This window comes from Primulina tabacum, chromosome 3 (genome assembly GCF_025594145.1).
Source record: "Primulina tabacum isolate GXHZ01 chromosome 3, ASM2559414v2, whole genome shotgun sequence".
Lineage (NCBI taxonomy): Eukaryota > Viridiplantae > Streptophyta > Magnoliopsida > Lamiales > Gesneriaceae > Primulina > Primulina tabacum.
In genome coordinates, this window is record NC_134552.1 from 44,750,863 (window position 1) to 44,760,745 (window position 9,883).

The following is a 9,883-nucleotide window of genomic DNA, read 5'->3' on the forward strand; positions in this document are numbered from 1 at the left end:
ACTTTGATGCTTACTACAAGAAAGAATTTTAAAACTTTAAAACTTACAAACTTGAGGCGTAACTTCATGAGTTTCTCGAAACCGGCAGTAGGCATAATCCTTTACAAGAACATCGCTCTGATACCAACTGTAATGTACAGTATTTTTAACTACTTAAAATTTGCGGAAAAATAAAAATTTTCTTAAATAAATAACTAATCTTCTAAATTGCGATAAAAATAAACTATTTGTCTAAAATATTTTAAATAAAAACGATTACAAATATAGTTTGCAAAAAGAACTGGTTTAAACAATGTAAAACAATCTCGTGAAAATCAGAGTATTTGAATCAACATGCATAAATTCTTAAAACATAGGCGGTCCTCGGGTTTAGCCTCTGCGCAGTCCAAGCCAACTCACTGGTCCCCACCTCTCACCTCCTCAAACTCATCCTCACCTGCATCGATCAACTCTAGTGAGTCTAAAGACTCAACATGTATAAACTGAGAATAACAAGTAATATATAATAAAACCACATGCATTTTAAAGTAGACCATACATACTTAAACTTGAACGTACAAACATAAATATAGACGTGCCATCGTTTCATAAACATACTTGCATCATACATACTTGAGCATACATAAACATCATCATTTTGCGTAGAGATATGTTTCAAAGTAAGTGATCCATACATAAATGCACCTCATCAGACTAAACCACAGTACTGCGCTAGTAGAGATGTCCACCCACATACATGAGATCCCCGGTCATGCTTTACTGGGTGGATTGGTCCCTGGTCATGTTTTACCGCTTTCCAATCCAGATCTAAACCCGGTCATGCTTTACCGGAATGGAGAGGTCACCGACCACGTTCACCGGCTTCCAAACCTGTTCATAATTGGTCACAAGACATTTAGCATACCTAAAAAATAAAACATTTTCTTTTGCACGTCGAACATACTAATACATTATGCATGCCTGTCCAAGACAAAAATTTTAAATATTTTTTTTTTTGCAAGAATGCTTGGTGCTCGGGCAGAAATTTCTTGCCGCTCGAGTGCGCTCCATCTGCGCGAAAAATTTTGAAAACCAACATAGTTGAGCAGTCACACGAGAATAATCATAACTCACTCATATCTTGTCTAAAAATTAACAATAGAAGATATTGAAAAGTACTGCATTTTCTATGTTGAAGTTTATACAGAAAGTCGACGAAAAATTCACATGACTCGAAGTGACAACAGACACATGTTTTTCAAATAAAAAAAATCGTTTAAACATCACAATTTGTGCAGTCACACGAGAATGATCATAACTCACTCATTTCTTGTGCACAAAATCACGAATTTACTATCAAATCGAAGGTATCAAAAAGTACTATGTTTTATATGTTGAAAACATTTCCAGAAAATCGACCGAAAAAGTACAGTACATGAAATGACATCAACTTCCGGTTTTGAGATCTAAAAACTTTCAAGAATCATTCCAAACGTTTTTGCTCAAACGTTTACATAACAAACATGGATTTTTACACACAATAACATCAAAACATAAACTTTGACGAGATCGATGCAAAAACAAAAGAATATACATGCTTTTGCATCTAAATGCTAGAATATAACGAATACCGACGTGGTGGATTGCGGGAGATGGCCGAGAGACGATTGCTGCACGTTTTCTTGCTCGAAAATGAGCGAAAATCTTCAGAAGTCTGAAGGAAAGAGGTAGCTGCTGCTAGAGTTCAAGAACCCTAGGTTTTCTTATCAAAAGAGAGAACACAAAAAATGTGTGTGGGTGGAGTAATTAGGGAGTCGGTAAAATGCTTAGTTAAATAATTAGTGTTAAAATATTACTAATCTAATTACTTAATCTCACTCAAAGATTTAATAAAATAATTTACAACGTTTAAAATATTAAAAAATCATCCTAATAAATAAATTAGGCTTTAAAATGCTTAAAAACTTACTAAATCATTTAAAATGACACTTTCATGACTTAAAATAAAATACCATGTTTTACAAATCGTCCAAATTGTCGCCGATATTAATTCTCTGATCCTGCATCGAATAATCGCTTGAAACATGAAATTAAAAAAAAAATTTAACGTGCATCATATAAACATAAATAATTTAAAATAATGCAAATTCATAAATCATGCATCGCTAAAATCATTTTAAACTTAAATAAATAATTTAACAATTTAAATCAATGCATGTATTTTACGTGTATTGATTTTGGGTTCTACAATGGTTGTTGAGATGTTTTAGCATTTTCTTCTAAATGAATTTTGTGTGTGCAAATTAGTGGATTAATGTCCTTGAGATCTTGCAGTGTCCAACCAATTGCATTTTTATGTCTTTTAAGCATATCAACTAATTTATCTTCTTGATCTCTTGCTAGTTTGGAAGAAATTACCACCAGATATGTTTCATCTTCTCCAAGGAATGCATACTTCAATTCTTCTGGCAAGGGTTTTAATTACAATATGGGTGATTCATCTTTGTTCTCATATTTTACCTCAAATTCTTTCTCTGATCCTAGTAACGAGTGATACATAATAAAATCATCAAGATCAATTTCAATATTTTTTAACAGTATCAATTGAACAAATATCTAATTGGTCACGAGTACTCTCTTCTTGAATTTTTTCTTCCACAAGAGTTTCAATAAAATTTTCATCTTCACTTTCATCTCCTTTGTCATGTGGTTGCTTAAAAAGATTAAAAACATTATGCTCCAAGGTCATGATACTAAATGACAACTTCATTATTCCATTTATGCAATTTATTAGAGTATTAGAAGTTGCTAAAAATGGATGACCCAAAATTACAAGAATTTCATTATAAGCTTCAATTGGTTGTATCTAAAACTATGAAATCTACAGGATATACAAAGTTATCAACTTGGACCAACACGTATTCTACCATACCTTTTGGCACTTTAACAGATCTATCGGCAGTAAAAGTTTGACCGAAGTATGTTTTAACTCCCCTAGATTGAGTTCTTGATAAATAGAATATGGAAGTAAATTCACACTAGCGCCAAGATCAAGCAAGACTTTTTTAATCTTTCGTTCTCCAATAATACATGAAATAGTAGGACAATCAGGGTCTTGTATTTCAAAGTATTATTATTTTGAATGATTGCACTTACTTGTTCGGCTAAAAATGTTTTCTTTTTCGTATTCAATTTTCTTTTCACAGTGCACAAGTCTTTCAAAAATTTGGCATATGATGGTACCTGCTTTATTGTATCTAATAAAGGAATATTAAATTTTCCTTTTTTAAAAATATCATACATATCAGAATTAAAATTTGATTTTTTTTGGTATTTTTCAATGCATGAGGGAATGGGGTGACACTGTCTGTTGATCCTCCTCTTACGCAAGTTATGAATTCCACTTCCTTACCCTTTGGAGTTGATTTATCATCATCTTCACAAGGTTCAAGAATGGATTTTTCCACAACCTTACTACTGCGAAGGGTAATAACAGATTTTACCTGATCCATCAGTTGAGTTCTAGAAGTTCCAGTTTGTGAATGATGATCCTTGAGATTAGCCTATGATTATGAAGGAAATTTACCTTTTTCATGAACATTAAGTACATATGCAAATTTAGCAAGAGTGTCTTTAAAATCTATCATGGTTTGAGCATTTTGCGTATTGATAGACTCTTGTTTTGCAATGAAATAATTCAATGTATTTTCCAAATTCCTTTTAGGTGGAGGGATATAAGGTGCATAATTTTGAAAATTTTGTTGATTTTGGAAATGTGGTTGTAAAAATTGTGCAGCATTATCATTCCTCTAACTAAAATTTGGATGATTTCGCCAACCTGGATTGTAACTTTGAGAAAATGGTTCAAAATTTGGCCTTTTGAAATTGTTAAAAACTTTGTCTTGTTCATGGAGACAATCTTTAAAAGAGGGCAAAGTGAGACAATCTTTTGTAGAATGATCACTTGTATCACAAATGTGACAACAATTTCTTGAACAGATTTTAATTAACCATTCTTTTTCAATTCAAGTGCCTCAATGTTTCTTACCAAAGAGGTAAATCTGGCTTGAAGATCATGTTCATCCTTGAGGGTGTACATACATCCACAAGATGTGAGAGATTGAATCTTGTTTGATGGTTCGATTGTATCTATAGTGTCCCAATTTTGAGCATTTTCAGCTAATGAATCGAGATACTCAATTGCCTCGTTTGGATCTTTATCTTCAAATGTTCCATTACACATAAATTCTACCATTTTTCTATCTTTAGGTGTTGAGCCTTCATAAAATTGAGAAACAACTCTCCAAATTTCAAAACCATGATGTGGACAAAGATTAAGCAATTCTTTATATCTATCCCGCACTGATAAAAAGTTTCTCGTTGTTTTTGAGTGAAAGTGATGATTTGCCTTTTGAAAGAATTTGTTCTATGAGATGGAAAAACTTTTTCAAAAATTGTTGTTGCAATTCATCCCAAGTTCGAATGGATCCCGATCTAAGATTTTGTAGTCAAGTTTTAGCTTTATCTTTTAAAGAAAAAAGGAAAAACCTTAAGTCGAATGGTGTTCATGCTACAATTTAGATCATTATATGTGTTACACACTTATTCAAACTCTCGTAAATGCATGCATGGATTTTAAGAATTTAAGCCATGAAAGTTGGGTAAAAGTTGAATAATATCAGGATTAAAATTGAAATGAGATGCATCAGGGGGGAAAAACTAGACATGAAGGTGCACTAGTGCGTGTAAGATTCATGTGATATCTAAATGTTCTTCATCTATCAGGATCATGTTGAGATAGAATTTCATCTTCATTTTCTTGGATGGGTTCTTCCGCCATGTTTTGTGAAAATAAAATGTTATTTCGAATGAGTCGACCACTAAGTGTACATGACCAAATGCTCATGCAAAAGCAAAAGAAAAAAACATGCAAAAGCAATAAAAATTCAAAGAAATAAAAATAAACTATAAATAAAATTAAATAGACTTAAAATTAAATTATACTTCCCCGGCAACGACGACAAAAAAAAAAACTTAATGCGACTTTTATTGTTGCACTCCCAAAAGCAAGTTGTCCACAAGTAGTATAATTCGGTGAGTCAGAATATCGTATCAACATGGAAGCTAATGTAAATACAAGTCCGCTACAATGTCCTTTTGTTTTGTTTTTTTTTTGTTTTTCTTTTAATTGTTTGAATATTTAATTGATAATTTTTAATTGTTCATATTTTAATTTAAGTAGTTGAGATTAGAAGAATCAACTCTTGGTATTTTAATAAAGTTAAAATTTATGAAAATAATTGAAATCCACTTAATAAAATGGTTCCAATATATTAAATAATCATATTTATATTATATTATATATTATTATCTTATAAGTATATAATATATATACCAAAACTTATAAATGTTGTCAAGTATTTATTGTGCTATATATATATTTGTAAACACTAAATCAAGATTTTCCACTTTAAATGGTTGGTAATATCTGTTAAGAAAATATTATTCCCAAGAATTTTGGTGTATGACAAAAACAAGTCAGCTCGAAATCAGCTGCGGTTCGTATATGAGATATGCACCAGTTCGACCGCTCAGCTCATCAGCTGGTATATCTTCTTAACCGGTTGAAGCTCAAAGAAGTCTCAACCGCTTACTTCAGACCGTTAGCAGATTCAGCTTGGACTTTAATGATTCTCAGAACCAGAACTATTTATTGCTCAAAGACATTCTCTGACCGGCTTGATACATTCAAAATATCACACCGCCTTGAAGTCAACGTATACTTTCATTAGTTCCAAGAATGATATGCATTTATATCTTTATCCCTGAAAGGGTAGACCAAGTACAGACTTCAAGTTTATATTAAAGAAGACAGTTACCATAAAAGGAATTCCTCAGGTAAAGCGCTTCAGAACTATGCCGAGCAAAAGGAACATTAAATGCTTCTATGAAAGATCATTTAATGCTCATCAAGTCGACATCAACTCATCTGTTCAGTGGATGAGGTTAATGTTACTGCATCTTTTCCGACCGTTAAGAAGATCACATATATATTAACGGAGGAGTGTGCTAGCCCAAAAACCAACTCATAATCAACAGCTAAAAATCTCGTTGCTAGCATACACAAAGATCTCAGAGCACTATCACAAGCTTACATACTTCATCGCTCTTTCAGCACGCTTTAAAACATCATTACACTCGATCTTCTTAGGATCAATTTCGTGATACTCAAAACAAACTGATTGTTCACATCTGTAACCTTTTGGTTATTTGATTTAGTATCAGTTTTTGGTGAACTGAGTGTTCTTAAAATCCAGATGTGTAAAGTGATCACTAAGAGTTCCAAAACAGGCAATGTGATAAGTCCTGATTGGAGTGGGCTATTGCAAAAAGTTTGTAGAGACAAAGTCTTTTAGTGGAAATCTTCCAAGGGGAAGAAGGTGTGACTTAGGAGTATTCATTCTCCGAACATCCATAAAAATCAGTGTGAACCGTCTTCCGCACTAAATAGTGGTTCACATTTCCAACCGTTTGAGAAGAATTGTTTCAACCGCCTAAAAACGGTCAAAACCAATATTTTACACGAGAAAATTTGAAAGAGTTCATTTACCCCTCCTCTAAACTCTTTCCCGATCCTAACAAGTGGTATCAGAGTGAGGTTTTCTCAAACACTAATATTCACTTCGAATACTTATGGCTTCTTTCAATAAAATTCTGAGGTTCCCTAAAGAAGATTATGATGATTGGAAAGTTCGTATGCAGGCACATCTAGCAGCCCAAGATGATGATATATGGTATATTATCACTGATGGGCCGATGAAAATCTTGAAAGTTAACACAGCTGCCGCTACAATCGAAGGTGCTCCTCAAATGGTAGAAAAGCACAGATCCGAATGGACAGCTGATGACAAAAAGAAGGCAAATATGGATAACGTTGCCAAAGACATCCTCTACAAGACTCTGGACAAAAATATGTTTGCCAAAATCAAAACTTGCACTACTGCTAAGGAAATATGGAAAAAACTCACTCAATTATGTGAAGGCAACGATCAGACAAAAGAAAGAAAGTTAAATTTCTCCATTCAGAAGTTTGACAATGCGAAAATGAAGCCAGGAGAAACTTTGACAGAATTTGATGAACGGTTCAGCGGTATTATCATTGAACTCATTTCATTAGGAAAAGATTATTGTAACGGTGAAATTGCCTTAAAGGTTTTGCGAGCTCTTCCCAGAGAATGGGACGTAAAGACTATAGCAATGCATGAATCCAAAGATATAAACAAGCTGGAACTTCATGACCTCTTCGCCGACCTTAAAGCATATGAGTTCGAGCTTGGGATACGAACTGAAGAAGAACCATCCACCTCTCAACAAACAAAGGCATTGGCAGCTACCACAGTGACTCTTCCGGTCGAAGAGTCCACAAGTAAGAAATCGGCCGAGCAATTAAGCAATGAAGCATGTCTTTATTCGTTAAAAAATTCAGTAAATTCATGCGTAAAAATCAATCACGGATGAATAAACCTCACTTCAACAAGGACCATAATGATGATGGTCAAGCTTGTTTTAACTGTAGAAAGAAAGGACACTTTATTGCATAATGAAACCGGCCAAGAAAAGATGAAAAGAAATCAAGTGACAGAAGACGAGTTAAAGACAACAAAAGATTCATAAAAAAGAAGAGTCAGCGAGTCTTTGTTGCAGAAGAAGATAAAGGCAAATGGGCTGAATCAGAATCTGAAAAATCTATTTCTGAAGAATCTTCAAGTGAAAGCGAAGATGAGAAAGTAGAGTGTCTCATGGCCAAAGAAGATTAAGAATCTACTGATGAAATGGTATTTGACTTTAACTCTGATTAACTCATACGAGAAGATCTTGTCACCGCACTTCACGACATGGTAAATGAGTTTAAGAGGCTATCACAGCAGTTCAATGAAGCCAAAACAGAAAAACAAAACTTGAAAAACAAGTTAACTCTCTCTAGCTGTTCACAGCAAAAAGAGGTTAACGGTTTGAAAGTAAAATTAAGTCTGCTAACGGCTGAGAATGATGACATGCGAAGATTGTTCCATGCTACTTTGAAAGAAAACAAACAGTTGATAAATACAGTCAACACTTGGAACAAGTCCTCTGTTTCTCTTAACAAGATGTATGAAATGCAGAAACCAGCCGGAGACAGAACCGGAATAGGTTATAGCATTAATGAATGTAGTACTTTTGAAGCATCAACTCAACCACTACCTAGAGAAAGACAGTTTAAAACCAATTAAATTTGTCACATATAGTATGGTATATGAACATGATAAGACTGAAGATCAAAGCACTCAGAATGAAAATCTTGAAAATAACAGAAGGCAACATGGTTTAGGATACATCGAAATTGAGAATGATAAAACCAACAGATCATGGCTCAGACGTAGGCCAAACACAACCGCTCACAACGGTTCAGATTGGGCCAGCAGAAAGTCAGGGTCAACTGGAAATCATTCAAAAACTAGACCTAACCATTACCACAACAGCCGACCTGTTCAAAAGAGGTATCGATTAAGTGACAATGACAGACGGTCAAAACAACATACTGGAAAGGAAAAAGGACTGCATACACCACTTGATTTTTCCACACAACTGCACCTACTTTAGGACACATAATTAAAAATCCTTCAGGATAATTCAAGTGTGGATCCCTAAAGGACTGATAAACTCAGGACCCAAATAGAAAAGGGTACCAATCTCTTATTTCAATAATGACAGGCAACAAAGAAAAAGGAGCTGGAAGAATCCATCTGGTTATTGGATAGTGGATGCTCTAGACACATGACTGGAAACAAAGATCTCTTATCAGAAATAGTTAACTACAAAGGTCCAACAATCACCTTTGGTGATAATTCTAAAGGTAGAGCTGTGGGTAAATGTAAGATTATCCACGGCAAAGTCATCATTAAAGACGTACTTCTTGTAGAAATCTGTGTTATAACTTGATAAGCATAAGCCAACTATGTGACAAGGGTTACACCGTTGAGTTTCAAAAATTCTTATGCACTGTTAAAAACTCTAGCTGGTAATATCATGTTAACTAGTCATAGAGAGCAAAATACATATAAAATCAAATGGAATGATGATTATCTTAATGCACCTACATGCTTTATTGCATTGAATGGAAATAAAAATTGGCTTTGGTATAAACGACTCAACCATCTCAACTTTAAATCCATTGCTACTATTATCCGACTTAAACTTGTATCTGGTTTGCCTAACATTGATTTTGCCAAAGATAGAATAAGCGATGCCCGTCAATTAGGAAAATAAGTTCGCTCCACATTCAAAAGCAGAGGAAGAAACTCATCAGCAAGATGTCTGGAACTCATCAACAAGTTTGCTCCACATTCTAAACCAACTCCTGTCATCCTATCTTGAAGATCATGGAATAAAGCATGAATTATCAGCGGCCAGATCACCGCAACAGAACGGAGTTGCTGAAAGAAGAAACCGCACATTAATGGAAGCAGCTAGAACTATGCTAGCCGAATCTAATATTTCACAAAGATTTTGGGCAGAAGCTATTAACACTGCCTGTTATACTTAAAACCGGTCCATGATCAATAAAAATCATGAAAAGACTCCATATGAGATTTGGACCGGCAAGCAACTAGAAGTTGGATACTTTCGCATCTTTGGTTGCAAGTGTTTTATTCATATAAATGGGAAAACCCATCTCACTGCATTTGATGTAAAAGCTGACAATGGCATCTTCTTAGGATATTCAGCAGTGAGCAAAGCATACAGAGCTTATAACCAAAGAACTCTCACTGTTTAAGAATCCACGCATATTGTATTTGATGAATCTTCTATATGTCATGACAATAGTAGTAGCAGTATACATGATTTAATAAATAATCTTGATGCT

At 34.1% G+C, this 9,883-nt stretch overlaps 1 protein-coding gene across 1 annotated transcript; it reads left to right on the plus strand.

The window, feature by feature from the left end:
• Window positions 1-6,672: 6,672 nt before the first annotated feature.
• On the plus strand, window positions 6,673-9,562 carry LOC142538739 (uncharacterized). The gene is made up of 4 exons (XM_075644036.1): window positions 6,673-7,405; window positions 7,852-7,982; window positions 8,731-8,925; window positions 9,278-9,562. Exons 1-4 carry the CDS (start codon window positions 6,673-6,675, stop codon window positions 9,560-9,562), a joined length of 1,344 nt encoding a protein of 447 aa, XP_075500151.1.
• Window positions 9,563-9,883: the final 321 nt, after the last annotated feature.

Excerpts from the sequence above, each read along its gene's own strand:
- LOC142538739 (XM_075644036.1), top strand. The coding sequence starts at position 6,673 with ATGGCTTCTTTCAATAAAATTCTGAGGTTCCCTAAAGAAGATTATGAT. Across the intron at positions 7,406-7,851 it reads TCCGGTCGAAGAGTCCACAA|ATCTTGTCACCGCACTTCAC; the intron begins GTAAGAAATCGG and ends TCATACGAGAAG. Across the intron at positions 8,926-9,277 it reads GCAAAGTCATCATTAAAGAC|GAAAATAAGTTCGCTCCACA; the intron begins GTACTTCTTGTA and ends CCCGTCAATTAG.